The sequence below is a fragment of the Elephas maximus genome, chromosome 7 (assembly GCF_024166365.1).
Source record: "Elephas maximus indicus isolate mEleMax1 chromosome 7, mEleMax1 primary haplotype, whole genome shotgun sequence".
Taxonomy (NCBI): domain Eukaryota; kingdom Metazoa; phylum Chordata; class Mammalia; order Proboscidea; family Elephantidae; genus Elephas; species Elephas maximus.
The window spans coordinates 54399349-54417231 of NC_064825.1; the positions used below are offsets into that span (position 1 = coordinate 54399349).

Sequence of the window (17883 nt, forward strand, 5' to 3'; positions counted from 1 at the left end):
TACAGCAGCCCAATGCCTTCATGACTATTAATGGCCCAGGCCCTTCAGGAATGAAGGTTTGGGTCACCCACCAGGCTAAGAACCATGACCAGCTGAGATGCTTGCTGAGGGTAAGGGAAATATGGAATGGGTGGTGGAAGAAGGTAGTTCTAAACAGTTAGGACCATGTGAGCAGTTACAGAAAAGAGGACTGTAATTGTTAAGAGTATTTCTTTTTGCATGTTTGCATCAAATATTTTTTTATTCTTCACTTATATAAGATGTAATCGGCTAGTATGTCTTCGTTTGTATGAGTGTTAGTTGTGTCTTATTAGGCACAAGCATAACTTTATAATTTCCTTTATGTAGAGATTATGTATAGTTTAAGGAGATGTGCACAGGTGCTAAGTGCTTAAGGTTGTGTGTCATTTTGGCTCACCATGACTCTCGGTGGTTTGGCAGTTATGGTATAGGCTGGTAGCTATGCAATGATGTAATCACCTCTGTGATGAGGTCTGATTTAATGTAATCATCTTTAGGATGAAATCTGCTGTGAGCAGCCAATCAGTTGGAGGGGAATTTCCTTAGGGGTGTGGTCTGTATCCAATATATGTGGACTTTCTGGCAAGCTTTGCTGTCTTTTCCTCTGCTCTGGATCCTGCATTTGGTTTGTCATCATCTGACCTCTGGTTCTTGGGGCTTGAGCCAGCAGCCTGCCATCTTACCTGCTGATCTTGGGTTTATCAGCCCCTGCAGCTATGTGAGTCCAGAGGAGCCTCCAGCTTTACACCTGACCCAGACACTTGGAACTTGCCAGCCTCTACAGCCATGTGAGCCATTTCCTCGATATAAATCTCTCTCTATATATATCTGTATCTGTCTATCCAGCCTAAGGCACCCAGCGATTTGGGCACCATGTTCCTCTCCATACACATATCCTGCTGGCCAGTGTCTGCATGTTAGCCCCTCCCCTGCTGAACTGCATCATTTACAGGGTCAAGACTAGGCAGATTCGAGAATGTGTGGTAAGTGCTTTGTCTTCCCAGTGGAAACAATGCTCAGTTTGTGTAACTGATTGGGTGGTATGTTTACCAATATAGGGCTTCGCATTTATCTACTTTGTGGATACTTTTTATGTAAAAGTTCCATTGATTTGAACAAAGTGACTTGAATTTGAAGACAAGAAAATTAACAGCCAGATTATCATATGAGTTTGGAAAAGTTGGTGTTTAAGAAAGAGAATGGGCTTTTGGATCACAATTAGATTTGAATCCTCATGCATTAATAATGCTGTGTTTAGCCTTAGGAAAGTTACTCGTTTTCTCAGCAACTGTGATGGTTAAGGTTGTGTGTCAACTTGGCTGGGCCATGATTCTCAGTGTTTGTTAGTTATGATGTAGTTTGGCAGTTGTATAATGATGTCATCGCCTCCATGTTGAGATCGGCTATGAGCAGCCAGTAAGTCGAAAGCGAGTTTCCTTGGGGTTGTGGCCTGCATCCAATATATATGGACTTTCTGGCAAAGTTCACTGGCTTTTGCTTGCTCTGGATTCTGCTTGTCATCATCTGACCTCTGGTTCTTGGGCCTTGATTCAGCAGCTTGCTGTATGGCCTGCCGATCTTAGATTCATCAGCCTCCACAGCTGTGAGCCAGCAGCCTGCTGTCTGGCCTGTCGATCTTGGGTTCATCAGCCCCTGCAGCTATGTGAGTCAGAAGCCTCACACTTGGGACTTTCCAGCCTCTACAAGCACGTGGGCTGTTTCCTTGATATAAATCTTTCTTTCCTTCTCTCAGTCACTATATATGTATATGCATAAAAAAAAAATTTTTCTTACACGTGTATATATATACTATATACACATGCATACATACATATGCATGTATGTATATACACTTCCCTCCTTTCGCTTCTCTGGAGAATCTAGCCTAAGACAGCAACTCTTATTTCATTTGTAAAATGGGAAAAACACTACTCACTGACGTATTCCCAATAGGTAACCTAAGCACAAGCTTAGGGTACCAGAAAAAGAGGGACATGAAAACTAAGCTAAACCAAATCAAACAATGAGAAAACTACCCCTACAATGTACTTATCTAGAGAATTTCAATTAGAATATTTTAAAATAATCTATTTTAATTATATATACTTGTCTGACATTTTGAAAAATAAAATTTCATTTGAAGTATACATGAAGAAGACACCCTATCTTTAAATTTCCTGATTATGCCTGACTGTATCATCATAAAGATATGATAGAACTAAATGAAATAAAGCTTAAAAAGGATCTTTAATATGTATGAGACAGAGTGAGCAGTAAATAAATTTTTAAGTGCTCATCTCTTTCTGCCTTAGCTTATCTTTAAAATTTTGGTGTAATAAACTTTGCCTCTCCTAATTCAGAAAGAAGTTGTAGAATCAAGGAGATCAAGAAAGGCAACAGGTTATATTTGCATCTTAAAGGACTGTATTAATCAAAATTGTAATTGGTGCTGGTAGTGTCTTCTATCTCAAGAAAATTTGTTGTGAGACATGGAGGCGGGTATCTGTGTCACTTGTTAGTGATTACTGGTGGGGGTGATAGTTGAGATACTGTGAAATCTCTACTGCTCGATTCCTTTTGGTGGGGACCAAGGGGATGGCAGTGTGTTATCTGTGTGATTCCCAAGTATCAGGGTAACCCAATATACCAAGGCATTCAGATTTTGAGAAATCAGATTATTTAAGTTTATTTATCATTATGATAGCCTCCTCCAACCAGTATAGCAATTGAAGGTCAAAAACCGTTATTTACATTGGCTAACCCCAAGAAAGAGACACAGAAGCAGAAAAACTGATGATATTCAAACAGAAATGTATGATGTTGCAACCAACAGCACCGTGTAAACCTAATTCTAGAAGTAAAATCATTATGAGTCCAAGAAGATCCTGAGGGGGAGCAGGTAGCAGTGGAAGGTACCCAGGGCAAGATTCAGGGTTCTCACCATCTGCTGAATGACTGGAATGGCTTCACTTACAAGGTCAAAGATTCAGGTCTCCTCCAAAGGCTTGGCCTTCTCTGCTTTCCAGGGAGTATATGCACTTGAAGAGTAGGTTTTCCTGAAAGACTCTTAAGAGGATGAGAGCCTTGCCATGACTCATCTTGCCTGATACAACTAAATTCCTATTAGCACTGATCTGTTCACACGTGCAGGATGCCATAATTCTGGTGGCTACGAAGAGAAGTCATTCCTGAGACTTTTCCATGCTTTCAAATTATTATTTCACAAAATTTAATACAATCGTTACCAGCTATGGTGTTATATTCTATGGTTCCCTGTAGACTCAGGGAAACGATATGCCTGAGCCTTTGGATTCTTTCTAATATCTTCCCTTATAAGGTACACAATCTCTGGGTAATGAGCCATGGCTATTTTTCTATAGGCAATGTGGAGCCACTTATGATCAGGTGCGTGTCTGTTGGAAAGGTAATCCTAGATGTAGATGAGAAACGAGGTCTGAATGGGATAGACTGAGGCATAATTCCCTCAGGAAGCCTTTTGGTAAAGCAAGAAAGATAGGACAGAGATCTGACCAAAGGCAATGGCTGTAGGGATGAAGAGAAGAAAATAAAATTTAAGTCACATAAACAAGGGGGAAACATGTTTTTGGTTGATCCAGATGAATTTGGACCAAATAGAAGTAGTTGGCCTCCTTGGAGGGAATCATATGCAATCTAGGGCAGGAATATTGCTGTTGAAAGCCACTGGGCCTTGACTTTCAGTGACTTCCCTGTCAAGGCCTGCTTGCTGGGATGCTGACACTTCTGCAGAGGCAGAGGTGGCTCAGTTAATGGAAAGAGGCAGGGGCAGTAACTGGGAAGGGTATCAACAGGGAGCAGGTAGCACTGTCCAGAAGAGACCAATGGTCAGTGGACCCCTACCATCCCAGCTACAGTGGACACAGGGTCAGAGGGGCCGCGTTTCTTCCTCTGTCACTGAAACCAGTATTGAAGAAGGGCCGCAGAGGCCCAACAAAGGCACATTCAGAGAAAGTGTAGATAAGGGAGCCATGGTCAGTGATGTTGTAGAAGGAGACGGTGTGGTTCTCATAGTCCAGGAAGATCCCAACTTGGCGAGGAGGCACCTTAAGGTCGAGGGAAGTCTGGGGGGAAGTGCCAGCCTCATATTTTTGTTTGTTCCACAACCAAATTGTCCAGAAGCCATTCTCAGGGCTGAGCGTAAACTGTCCCTTCCGCTTGACAGAGTGTCTACAAACCCCCAGGTCCCAGGCTTCCTTTCCGGTCACGTCTACCTCCCAGTAAAGCTTTCCAGAGTAGAAGACCTGGGCACCGAGGACCATGGGATAACTATCAAATCTCTCTTCATTTTCAGGCAAGTCCTGGGAGGTGTCTCCAAGCCACACTCGTCTCCGATCCTCAGAAAGGATGAGCCACGGACTGGCTGTGTCTGGATCCAGAGTGACATGTACTGCAGAGAGGGGACCACGGTCAGGCTTGGAGAGTGTGGGGTGGCTGGGGGCAGTGATGGTCAGTGGCCTGTGCATGTGTTAAACTTTGGGATAAGGACGAGGGAGTGACCCTGAGCCTCAGCGTGTGAGGAAACGGCACCCCAGCCAACTCCGGCCCTTGCCTTGACCTTTGAGGGAACCACTTTCACTATCTCCACGCTGCCCCACCTACTCGAACCTGCCATCTCTCCTAGATGCTGCTGTTCTCCCCCACCCTGGGCATTGGCTCCGCATCCACATTGTACCCTTCAGCTCCCCATGTGGGCCAGTCCCACAACTCCTAGAGCTTGCTAACCTCCGTGTGTCTTCCGCATCTCCTTCAGCCCTGGCACACGGAAGTCATTCCTCAGGTCCGGGGAGGCAACGCCTAGCTCCTTCAGGTTCCAGGCCTCACTCCTGAGGGAAAGCGAATTTGAGACCTCCATCTCCAATTTCTATCACATCCTTCTGGAACCCGAATGCATAACCTCCCTCATGGATGACTGTGGTAATTTAATTCTACCCAAATTTACAAACATCTTTATTCAGTCCCTGGGGGTTGCGGTTGCTGATTACATGAGCCTCCGCAGCATGCAGGTAGTCCCTATCTCCTCTCCAAGCCTGATCACCCTTTAAGCACGTTCTACTGCATTTTACAGGCAAGGCCATCTGACATAGGCTGAATCACTTCTGTAAGGAACTCAAGGAGTCTCGTCCATGCTGTGGATCTTACTCATGGCTCTTGGGGGTTTGTAACTGGTTAAATTCCATTTAAAAAAGGAATCCCAGCAGGCTGTTGACTCAGAGCTTCCCAGAATTTTTCTGCTTGCCACGGCTTCACTTTGTGAAGACAGTACAGTCCAATCACTGTGGGCAACTCACCAACAGGGACGCCCATTAATTAGCCTTTTGAGACTAGAAAATATTTTATGGACGATCAGGTTCTTGAAAATAGGGAAGAGGATGGGGAAAACTTTAGCATATGTTTTTCTAACTCAAGAACCTTTTTCATAGGTGCATGTGCTTCTTGTCATCCCCTGCCCTTACAAAGAAAACCTCTCCTTACCTTTCCGGGATACTTTCAGCCTTCTGAGGAGAAAAGAGACAGAGAGTAAGTTGTGGAGTTACTGGTTCACCACTGAGACTTTGGTCCTAAGGGTGATGTGACACAAACCTGTGGTCCTAGGGCACTACTCTGCCCCATTCTAGGGGCAGAAAGCCATATCTGACCAGCTTCGAGTGTGGGTGGTTGTGGGGTAACCAGGAACCTAGCATGGGTGTGACCTATAGCTACAGGAAAGATCTTCAGTTTAAGGACTCTGACTCAGAAAATGAATGAGAAAGCCCAGATCCAGGGTGGCAGAGGGAAAACGGTCCTGGCTGAAGCCTAGAGAGAATCACAGGGAGAGAATGTCTAAACCAGGATCCCCAGAAACTGCTCTATCTCATTTGTGGGCTTGAGTTGTTTGGGGAAGAAGGGCTGGTTGGTCAAAGCTCTATCCTGTGCTGTACTTAATGCTACCCCTCATTAGGTAAAATCAAATCATCTGAGAATATTCTGGTGCAGGGAGTTTGGGGCCCTCACATGGGAGTTGGTAGGCTCCTAGGCCAAGTCAAAACTATACCAGAAAGCTCAGTTCAATGTCTGGCAGAAACAAGATTTGGATAATGGAAGAGAGCGCCTGTCAGGTCAACCAAATCAGATCAGCCTTTTTGCACAAGCCAGAAAGAAATGGCTTCATGACCACATCTGACAGAGAGTGAAAAGGTGTGGGAAAAGAAGAACTGTATACTTACTCCTCACTTAGTGATGATATCGTTATCCAAAATTTTGTATTTACAACAAGAGTAAAAAATCTACTATCCTACTATTTTACACATTAACGAAGTATGTCTGGCCGTAACAGACACCGAGGTGCGAGAGAGAGCAACGCAGGCTGTGATGGTTCAGGTTATGTGTCAGTTTGCCTGGGCCATCATTTTCAGTGGGTTGGCAGTTATGTAATGATCTAATTTGGCAGTTTTGTAACAATGTAGTCATCCTGCATTTTGTGATCTGATGGTGGTCATCCTCCATTTTTACATAATGCTGATTTTCACATAATGACCTGGTCTTTGGAACCTAACCATGTTGATAAGTGAGAAGTGGGTGTAGAATGTGAGGGCAGAGGGACTTCTGAGACCATCTGGTCCATGGTTTCCCACAGTAAGGTAAACATACGTTGGATGCAAGATGATTTTAAGTAGAATGTTCAATGATGAACTTTTTAAAAATTGTGGTAAAATACATATAAACAAAGGTTGCCATTTTACCCATTTTTAAGTATACAATTCAGAGACATTAATTATATTCACAATGTTGTACAACCTTCAACACTATTTGTTTCCAAACCTTTTCATCACCCCAAACAGAAACTCTGTACCCATTAAGCATTAATTTCCCATATCTGCATAACCATATTCCCCACCCCAGCCTGTGGTATCTACTAATCTACTTTTTATCTCTATGCATTTGCATCTCCTGGGTATTTACTATAAGTGGGATCAGGCACTGATGAATTTTTAAAAAATAGCTATGTATGTATTTTAATCTTAGCTCTACCTCTTACTATTTGGGTGGACTTGGTCAAGTTATTTAGCTTTAGTCTTTCATTAAGACTCTTAATGTCTCTGTGCCTTAGTGTCCTCATCTATGAAATGGGGATAATAGTAGCACCCACCTCATTGCATTGACATAAAGATATGCCTGGCATGTAATATGTGCTATTCAAGAGCTTGCAGTTATTATTATTATTGTTATGAAATAAATTAGAATAAAATATAAGTAACATATCAACAAGGAGCCCTGGTGGTGCAACAGTTAAGCACTTGGCTACTAACCAAAAGCAAACCCATCCAGCAGCTCCATGGACAGCTCACCTGGCAATCTGATTTCATAAAGATTACAGCCAAGAAGCCCTATGGGGCGGTTCTACATCACTATGAGTCAAAACTGACTCGATGGCACATGACGACAGTATATCAACACATAATTTCTTGGCTATTATTGCTTAGGACAAATTTCCTTTTAAACTAAACTTAGACTAAAAAAGTGAGACAATTTAAGGAAGAATAATATGTTAAAATCATTTAGGCTGTTCACAGAAGTAGCAGAAAGTATAAAGGTGATACATTTACGGCTAAAGTTTGGAGTATCCATGTTATTTAGTCCACTTCCCACCCACGCTGTTTTACAAATGAAGAAATCAGGTCCAGGAAAGAAAAATGACTTAACCTGGAGTTATGGAGAGAACTGACAGCAGGGCCAGGGCTGGGCTACTGCCTCTTGATTTTCAGTTCAGTGTTTTTAGTTATATCTCATTTATTAAACCCTCCCCAATGGCCAGGCACTCATCTAAGGACCTTAGTGGATTCTTTCACAAAAATGCTTTGAAATATATAACATAATACTCATTTCACATATGAGAAATCTGATGCTCAGAAAGATTAAAGGATTCTCTCAAAGTCACTCCCCCAGTACATGCCAGGCACTTACCAAAGATGTCCATTTCTGTTCATTGTTGCATGGAATAAAAACCAAGCTGGCTGTCATCATGTCACTTCTGACTCATAGCAACCCCATGTGTGTCAGAGTAGAACTGGCCTCCACAGGGTTTTCTATGGCTGAGTTTTTTTGGAAGAAGACTGCCAGGCCTTTCTTCTAAGGTGCTTCTGAATGGACTTGAACCTCCACATGTTAATTGTTTGTACCAGCCAGGAACTCTGCCGCATGGAATATTCCCTCCTAAGTTTGTACCATTCTATACCTTGAATGAAAACCACCCATGAATCCCAATTCGGTTCATTTAAGAATATTCCAAGGACCAGGTTTCCATTTGCTCCAATGGTAGACCCAGGGAACTGTTTTTTCTCTAGTTACTCCTTGAATCTCAGAGGTAGCCTCTCCCTGGTCTCACCTGATGCAGTTCCAGTACTGGGCCCCGACTCCTCTTCTCCAGCTCTGAGATCAGCTCCTGCAGGGCCTGGCTTTTCTGGGCCAGTTGGGCCTCAGTCTCCCCCAGGATTCTGAGCTGATCTGTCTCATCCTTCTCAAGTTTCTGCAGCTGCCTCTCTTCTTCTTCAGCCGGGAAGTTTCTCTGCTGCACAAACTCTGCGTGAATCCTTGGTTTTTGTGTCTCAACCTTTGTCTTTAGTGGTAAGGGGAAGAGAGGTATGGTTTTTATCAGAATAACTCAAGGTTCAAGGATGGAGGGTGTTGGTACCTACTTCTATCCTCTGCAGATTCATCACTCTGGTTATGTCTGGGGACACACAAACAGAGAATCTTGCTGGGAGACTAGTGGGTAAGGCATCTGGGACTAAGAGAGGATTGGGATTGGTGGGAGCCCACTGAAGCTGGCCCACAATCATACCTGTATAAGCCTACGACACCCAAGACTTTTCTCAACCTCTCTTTCAAAAGCCAGTCACCTCTCAAATGTATCCCTTGGCCTTCATTTCTCTCTGAGTTGTTAAGAGACTAAGACCTGACCCCACCTCCAACAAGCTCGCACAGAGAGGCTCACAATATCATTTCTAAGTCATGGGAAAGGGAAGTTTCTGGAATATTCTTTGCCTGCCCTCTTTTGCTGGTAACTGGAGAGTCACTGCTTCCTATTGCAGCCTGGCTCCTCCCTCCCTCGCCACAAATCTTCCTCTTCTGGGATTTGTTGTCCATGAGCTCTCTGCACCTCTCTTAATCCCTGACCTGCCCCTCCTCCACTAGTGTGAAACTCCTTCACCAGTGTGAAACAAGCTTTAGTTCTCTGTTATACTTTGGACCAGCGATCTAGACGTAGTCAAGCAACCACTTGCTGAAACTGGTTTTCCTACTTCAACCCTTAAGCCCATTCCTCACAGCCTCTGCCATTTCCTACAAGGCATAGTGGTTGGGCTGCTCTCTTGAGATACCTTTGTCCCAGACACCAAGCACTGGTACCGTCATCTGCTGTGATTGAGCTCGGAGGAGCAGGGAGCTTTAGGGTATGGTTTCTTCCACTCTACCCCCTCTCCTATAGACTCTCAATCTTTGTGTTTGATTGGAAGCTCTCTTTCTAGCCTCCTTCATTCTTATTTCCCTTTATCAGGAGACAAGGAGGATGGCTGGTTCTCAGACAGTGAGATATACAAACTCTACAGCTATTCAGATAGGTATAGCTGAGCCCACGAACTTGAATTCTGCCCAGACTTCTGATCTAAGATCCCTTTCAGGGTGTGACCCTTGCCTTCCAGGCTGCTCTCTTCTCAGCAATATCGACTTCCAACTTCTCAGCTAACTGCTGCTCTCTTCTCAGCTTCTGTAATGCCACCTGGAACTTCTCCTGCAGAGAGAGACAGCAAGTCAATCCCTAACCAGACTAAGTAGGGTGGGGTAACATGGGGTGGGGGAAGGTCATCTTGGTTCTTAGAAAAGCCTGGGTGCAGAGAAAGTTGGAGCACTGGAGTTTTGAGTGAGGTTGGAATTGATGAATGGGAAGACTTCAGAAAAAGTCTGATGTTTTCTTGTAGACTAGACCCACACTGTTGGGATGGCAGGGGTAGGGGGCGTTCTCACTCCTAATTAACCAGGAAGCCACAAGGAAACATGATCCTTGCCAGATTTTCCCACAGCATATTCCCTACTCTTGGGGAATGAGAAGGTTGTGTTTAGTCTGCAACTCTCCACTTAGATTAGACATGGAGGGAGATTCCCTTTCTTTCCCAGTCCTTCAACTCCAGAGGCCACTCTCTCCTATCCCAAGCTGTGGAGAACAAAGCACTAATCAGGGCCCATCTCCTTTTTACCTGCTCATGCTTTGTGCTAAGGCCTCACCTGGTCCTCATGTGCAGCTTCCCCAGTAGGGATCCTGGAGTGGTCACGGTGTTTCCGTGACTGGGCACACACCCAGCAAAGTGCTTTTCCATCTTCCTTACAGAACAGGTGAAGTTTCTCTCCATGCACCCTACACTGATCCCACTTCATGGTGCTCTGGTCCATTTGTCCAAGGGTGTCCACCAAGTTGGCTAGCTGCAGGTTAGGCCGGATGTTCCTGCGCAGGAATTTCTGCCCGCACACAGGGCAACTACTGCCACCATCTTTCCCGACCTCAGAGATGCATTTTTGGCAGAAACTGTGGCCACATTCAATGACCACAGGCTCCACGAAGGGATCCTGGCAGACAGAGCATGTTACCTCCTCCCACATCATTGCCAGGGGCTTCGCTGAGGCCACAGGGGCAGTGTTCCTGTTAAACAGCACCACGGAGATCTTGTGGGGGACTAGTGGGGAGAGGAGGAAAGGAAAGAAGATGGGAAGGGTTGTGTGAGAAAAATAAAATGATTCAAAGGAGGACATGGGGGTGGTGAACAGGAGGGGATAAAAACAAGACAAAGCAAGAACGTCAATCTGAATAACAAGGGCTTCTCCTCCATAGTCTGGTCAGACAGAAGGGGAAACAGTCTTCAAAAGAGGCAAATATAATTGTCCAGAATCTCAGAGGTAAAACTGTTTAGAACTATGCTTTCATCATGTCCACCCCAGCTTAAATCCTTCAAAGGGTCTCCATTACACGCCAAGGGGAAAATAATCCAACTGCCTGGGAGAAATGACAAAAGGAAGGAGGAAGGAGGAAAGGAAGGAAGGAAGGAAGGAAGGAAGGAAGGAAGGAAGGAAGGAAGGAAGGAAGGAAGGAAGGAAGGAAGGAAGGAAGGAAGGAAGGAAGGAAGGGAGGGAGGGAGGGAGGGAGGGAGGGAGGGAGGGAGGGAGGGAGGGAGGGAGGGAGGGAGGGAGGGAGGGAGGGAGGGAGGGAGGGAGGGGGGGAGGGAGGGAGGGGAAGGAAGGGAAGATGGGATGGAAAAAAAAAAAAAAAATCCTGTGCCCAGCTAGGGGCTGAGCCCATTCAAATACATCAAGTTGTCTGTTGGGGCAGGCATAGTAGCCAATTTGACAGGAAGGGAGGTCCAGGTGGGAGGTACTGAGTCAGAGGGCTGGGCCTGAATATAAGGCTGCGGGGTTTCCAGCTTTCTCACTAGTACCACTTCTACCAGTTGCCACTTTGGGAGTCCTTCTGGTGATTTCTTTTTTTAAATGAAGATTTCCCTCAGGGCCAAGGCTTTTTCCATCCATCTTCTCCCATCTCAAGTAATCAATCAGTGATTTTGCTGAAAAGTTAATCATAAAAATAAACTAAAGTAGTTGCCTGAATGATAAGGACCTCTTTGTGTCTGAGTAAGAACTGTGTTCCACAGGGCTTTCAATGGCTGAGTTTTTCAGTAGATTGCCAGGCCTTCCAAGGTGCCTCTAAAAGACCCAACCTCTGGATAGACTCAAAACACCAACCTTTCAGACTGAGCCTCTTAACCCTTTGCACCACCTAGGGACAATTCATTCCTCGTTACAATAACGGCAGGAGTCAAATGTAGAGATATATATGTACGCATATACACATGCATATATACATACACATGTGTACATCAATAAACAGATGCAATAATTTGCATAAAGTTACATAGACTAAAATGAAAAAGAGGAAAGAACAGGGAAGAGGAGGAAAAAATTTAGGAGTTTTGCTTTTGAGGGGTAGGCCAGTGGGGGAAGGGAGGCTACAGTGTGCGCTCAGAAGTGTGGCCAGCACTCCCTGGGCTCTTCTCTTGACTACCTGGTTCCTGACTTCATTTCCTCCAGGACACTGACCACCTCAGTCTTGGACCAGGATACATCCTAGTCCAACGTCCTGAGCAGCCCTGTCCCTCTCACTTGCAGAGGTGGATTTTTGGAGATAGGAAAAAAACCCAGTGCAGTCGATTGGAGATAGGGAAATTCCGTTTCCAGGTTTGCTTGCCCGCCCCACACTGGGCTCCCCTGGGCCAACCTCCGGGCTACAATCCCGGTTCTCCAAGGTTCGCGCGGCCCTCCTCCCCTGACGGGCGCCGGCAACAGGGCGGCCTGGCTCCCGCCGGCTAACTCTGCAGTCACTTCAGAGCCCAGCCTCCTTCTAGGCAGAGGCGCCCGCGCGGGAAGACCTGCTGGGTCGACCAAGTCCCGCAAGGCAGAAGGGGTGGAAGGGAATCCTCAAATCTGGGTAAGGGGAGGCTGGGATCCCCCAGCCTGCCAGCTTCACTCACCTCAACAGGGCACTCGAAGGCGAGGGTGGACTCCTGATTCCACAGGCAATCTTCAAATCTGGGTAAGGGGAGGCTGGGATCCCCCAGCCTAGCCAGTTTCACTCACCTCAACAGGGCACTCGAAGGCCGAAGGTGCACTCCTGATTCCACTTTCGATGAGTCAAAAAAAGGGGAGGAGAGTGGGAGGAGAATTGAATGGAGGGGAGGAGAAATGGGTGTGGAGGGAGAGAAAGAATAGCAGCCGGGAAGGAAGACAAGTGGGAGGGCAAACGGGAAGAGACAAGGAGGAGTTGGGGTGAGAGAGGGATTAGAAGATTCTGAGCCCCTAGACTTGGGCATCTTGGAAGCTGGGGTTGAACGAAAACTCAGCAGCACTTCGTCCTAGGCTCACGCTCTCCGATTATCAAATGTAATGTCTCTCTCCCATTTCCCCCTCCCTCCTCTGCGCAGCTGTGGCTCAGAGTCCCCTGTAGTCTCTCCCTCTTAAGTCCTAGATCTGAAATCACTCTCTGTGGTTTATGCGTCGTTTTCAGACCTTCTCCCCTCCGCGGCAGCTGCCCACTCTAGAGGAGTGTGTCATGTCCCGCCCTAATTGCCTGTGGGGACAAAGTCAGCTACTGGGGCATAAGGAAGGAACCGGACTCTCAGAAAAACGGGTAATTTCTACTACCTTACAAATTTTTTTTTTTTTTTTTTACCCTCAGTGAGCATCAGGGACACAGAAACTTCTGTGGATCCCTTGGTTAGAGTCTGGGGAATGGGAAGGTGAGTGGGCTCTGTGGAGAGTGGATCCTGTCATTCTGTTTGGCTGTTTGGTAATAAAAGTGATTAATCTACCAAACCATTACACCTATTTGGCTGCTTGGTAATAAATGTGATGAATCTACCGAACCATTACACCTATTGGGTTGATTCCATTAACATAAACAGTCCCTGAAAGCAGAGTGGAAACAGTGAAAAAAATCAAAGAAAAAAGACACCCTGAAAATGACTGTTTCACATCACTGTAGACCCTTTGTTGTTTGTTGAAGGAACTGAGTAAGCCTCTGTTGGAAAGAGAATGGGTATGAGAAGAACATAGGTTTCATAATAAGGCAGACATGGACTCAGTCAGTGCGGACCCTCCTATTTATTAGCTGGATGCCCATCTCTCTGAGCTTCAATTTACTCATCTAATTAAGCAGGGGTATTAGTGCATGGATTGGTCATGATAAACAGAGAAAGTATTGAAGTTGTCAAAGATTTCATTTTACTTGGATCCACAATCAACGCCTATGGAAGCAGCAGTCAAGAAATCAAAGGAGGCATTACATTGGGCAAATGTGCTCCAAAAGACCTCTTTAAAAGTGTTAAGAAGCAAAGATGTCACCTTGAAGACTAAGGTGTGCCTGACCCAAGTCATGGTATTTTTAATCACCTCATATGCATGTGAAAGCTGGACAATGAATAAGGAAGACCTAAGAAGAACTAACGCCTTTGAATTACCGTGTTGACAAAGAATATTGAATATACCATAGTCTGCCACAAGAAGGAAAAAATCTATTTTGGAAGAAGTACAGCCAGAATGCTCCTTAGAAGTGAGGATGGCAAGACTTTGTCTCAAGTACTTTGGACATGATATCAGGAGGGACCAGTCCCTTGAGAAGGGCATCATGCTTGGTAAAGTAGAGGGTCAGTGAAAAAGAGGAAGACCCTCACTGAGATGGACTGACACAGTGGCTGCAACAATGGGCTCAAACAAAGCAAGGATTGTGAGGATGGTGCAGCATTGGGCAGTGTTTCACTCTCTTGTACACAGGGTTGCTATAAGTTGGAAGTGACTTGACGGTACCTAACAACAAGAACATTAATGCATGTAAGGTTCCAATGTGGTGCAATCAGTTTTCACTCAACCGCTAACCTAAAGGTTGGCAGTTCAAACCCACCCAGAGGAACCAGAGAAGAAAGGCCTGGCAATCTACTTATGAAAAATCAGCCATTGAAAACTCCATGGAGCACAGTCCTACTCTGACATACATGGTGTCGTCATGAGTCAAAGGCAACTGGTTTATTAATGCATCTACCACAGGGTTGTTTTGGTACCTGTCCAGTAATATGCACACAATCATTAACATAACATATGCATAGCTGGCATAGTTCCCAGCTTGGTAATTGGTTACAAGATCAAAGATGCCACTCATTCCAAAGTCTCCTCGCTCACTGCCTGTGCTTCAGTACTTGTCTTGGTTATCTAATGTTGCTATAACAGAAATACCACAAGCGGATGGCTTTTGACAAAGAGAAATTTCTTTCTTTACAGTAAAGTAGGCTAAAAGTCCAAATTCAGGGTGTTAGCTCCAGGGGACTGCCTTCTCTCTCTGTCGGTTCTGGAGGAAGGTCTTTCTTGCCAATCTTCTCCTGGACTAGAAACTTCTCTGTGCAGGAACCGGGGTTCTAAAGAACTCACTCTGCTCCCGGTACTTCTTCTTCGTAGTGTGAGGCCCCCAACTCTCTGCTTGCTTCCCTTTCCTTTTTATCTTTTGATAGATAGAAGGTGGTGCAGGCCATACCCCAGGAAACTCCCTTTACATTGGATCTGGAATGTGACCTGGGTAAGGGTGTTACAATCCCACCCTCATCTTCTTTAACATAAAATTACAATCATAAAATGGAGGACAACCACACAATAGTAGGTATCAGGGTCCAGCGAAATTGATACACACATTTTTTCAGGAACATAATTAAGTCCATGACAGCACTTCAGTATTCTTTAACTGGTGAGATGACCCGAATATTTTTCCTGAAGGATCAGTGTCCTTAATGTTCCTGTCTTCAACACATTAGCACATATTGCTTTTAACACATCAGCCATTGTTATTGGATAATGAGAACTAGGAATCTCTCCAGTGTATACTTTGGGTTTTAGGCATAACCCTCCTTGTCTCTATTGTGTGTCAGCAACCCAAGTTCTGCTAATCATATAAGTCATTCCAGTTAGTATCAGAACCCTGTCTTCAGTGGCTTAGGAAATCCCAAATAGCCAGGCTATAGTCAGAGATTCCAATTTATTAGGACACTTTTGCTCTCCTTGGTAGAAGGGCTTCTCCATTCTTTGCTAGGCTCTCCAAGCTGGCTAAGCTCTATGTTGTGGGGATGGAAAAAAAAATTCTGTAAATGAGCTATTACCATGACAGTAACGGGGGCTACTTCTCTTTTCCTTGATTCTCTGACCAGTGTGTGTATGCTGGATATGAAAAAAATACTTATATATTGGTTGCTGATTGAAAGCTTGTACAGAATTTATATGCCAACCTCCAAATCTCATATAGCAGGGTTTTCAAACTGGTGTGATACATGAGCCTTTAGCTGTTCACCCCACAGTTCTATTGGACCAGGTGCTTCTGGCTTTTGGGGTAGACTATAAGACCCATGCATTCCAGAGGGTGAGCCCATTATGAGAATTCTTTGACTGTAAAATCAGTTCCACAGTTGCAAGTGATGTTGTTGGGATACCCCATGGTTTAACTTGATGGAATATGTCTTTTTGGTGGTGCAGGACAATATACGTGGGAAAAGCAGATCTGTTTTTGGAATATGTACCTACTCTATGAGTACAAATTGCTGTTGGTCCAATGTAACTAGCCTGCCACTAGGAGACTGTCTAGACTCTCTGAGAAATAGTGAAAAATCAGACTCAGCATTGACCTTTATGCACAAGTGCCCATGACAGAATTTACTCATGCAGTTAGAGGCTCTGCCTGTGCTCAACAGCGTGGGCTTCATATCACTCAGCCTTATCTATTTACCACTACTGATATGGATACTTGTACACGATCCTATTGAACAAGCAACAGAGAGCTGATCAACATTCACTGGATGGATAATCCTATCTCCCTGATTATCGAATGCCTTCTCTACATTGAGAGCTGGGCTGCTAACCAAAAGGTCAGAAGTTCGAATCTACCAGCTACTCCTTGGAAACCCTATGGGGCAGTTCTGCTCTGTCCTATAGGGTTGCTATGAGTTGGAATTGACTTGAAGGCAATAGGCTCGGTTTTTGGTTTTCTCTGCATTGGATGCCCTCTGGTGGTATTCACATAGGACAAAAGTATTTTTTTTATCTGTACCATGTCCTAGAAATTGAACAGGTAACCTCTACCCAGAGCCCTGGTGGTACAGTGGTTAAGAGATATAGCTGCTGACCAAAAAGTTAGCAGTTTGAATCCACCAGCTGCTCCTTGGTAAACAATAAGGGGCAGTTCTACTCTGTCCTATAGGATTGCTCTTAGTTGGAAGGGGATGGCTTAGAAGGAGGGAATGGCTCAAGTAGGTGAATTAAAACCTCCGACAAAATATCTGACCAGTGCTCTTCAAGAATGCCAAGGTCATGAAAAGCAAAGAAAGACTGAGCAACTGCTACAGACCAGAGAAGATGAAAGGGAAATGAGTAAATAAAATGCATTAGAACTCGGTATTGGATCTTGGAACAGAAAAAGAACGTCAGTGGAAAAAACTGGCAAAATCCAGATAATGTCTGGAGTGTAGTTAATAGCAGTGAACCAATGTTAATCTCTTAGTTTTGACAAATGTGCCACAAATGTGTAACTAACATTAGAGGAAGCAGTGAAAAGGGTATACAAGAACTCTATACCATCTTTGCGACTTTTCTGTAAATCTAAAATTATTTAAATAAAAGAAAAATATTTTCTGTAAATCTAAAATTATTTAAAAAAAAAAAAGCTGTGATCATGTGTGGTGGGGATTCCAGACAAGTTACTGAAGCTAGTTCTCATAATCTTGATTCCATGAAATATCCATTACCTAAAACTTACAAATGACGCATACTAGGCTCAAGGGGGTAAAGTCATATACTCACTATCACACAGTTGGTGACAGATCTAGAAATAGATCAGAGTTTTTCTACTACATCATTCTTGATTTATGATCTCCAAGGGAGAAAGAGAGAGAGATGGCTTCGTCATTTTGGTTTCACATTCAAATACCCTCACCCCCTAGGTACAGGTATAAAGATGAATGGCAGCTCCTTTTCTCCTCTCTAACGCCTTCCCCATGTCTAAAGCACTCACACATATGTCTTTGGCTATGCTGCCTGATTTCTTTTAGCCAGAATATAGGGAAAGCCTGTGTTCATTCTCTCTAAAGTAGAAATTATTTACCACCTCTGCTGCCCCAGAAGGACAGAATGTGTCCCAGGCTCATCCCCCTTAGTCCCCACCTGCCTTTTTGTGTCACCAGGCTGGGATTTGGGGGAAGAGCAGGTGCTCGGTGTGGGGTA

At 44.6% G+C, this 17883-nt stretch overlaps 1 protein-coding gene across 1 annotated transcript; it reads right to left on the reverse strand.

The window, feature by feature from the left end:
- Positions 1-3439: 3439 nt before the first annotated feature.
- Positions 3440-14637, reverse strand: LOC126079921 (E3 ubiquitin-protein ligase TRIM21-like). Its single transcript, XM_049891277.1, has 7 exons — positions 14625-14637; positions 10318-10763; positions 9731-9826; positions 8423-8653; positions 5533-5555; positions 4783-4883; positions 3440-4447 (listed from the first exon to the last, which is right to left on the reverse strand). The coding sequence occupies exons 1-7, from the start codon at positions 14635-14637 to the stop codon at positions 3909-3911; spliced, it is 1449 nt and encodes a 482-aa protein (XP_049747234.1). The 3' UTR covers positions 3440-3908.
- Between the last annotated feature and the right edge of the window lie 3246 nt (positions 14638-17883).

Coding starts and splice junctions, on each gene's coding strand:
- LOC126079921 (XM_049891277.1), bottom strand. Junction 9,827..10,317: donor AAGCTGCACATGAGGACCAG/GTGAGGCCTTAG, acceptor CTCTCTCTGCAG/GAGAAGTTCCAGGTGGCATT. Junction 5,556..8,422: donor CAGTACTGGAACTGCATCAG/GTGAGACCAGGG, acceptor TTTTCTCCTCAG/AAGGCTGAAAGTATCCCGGA.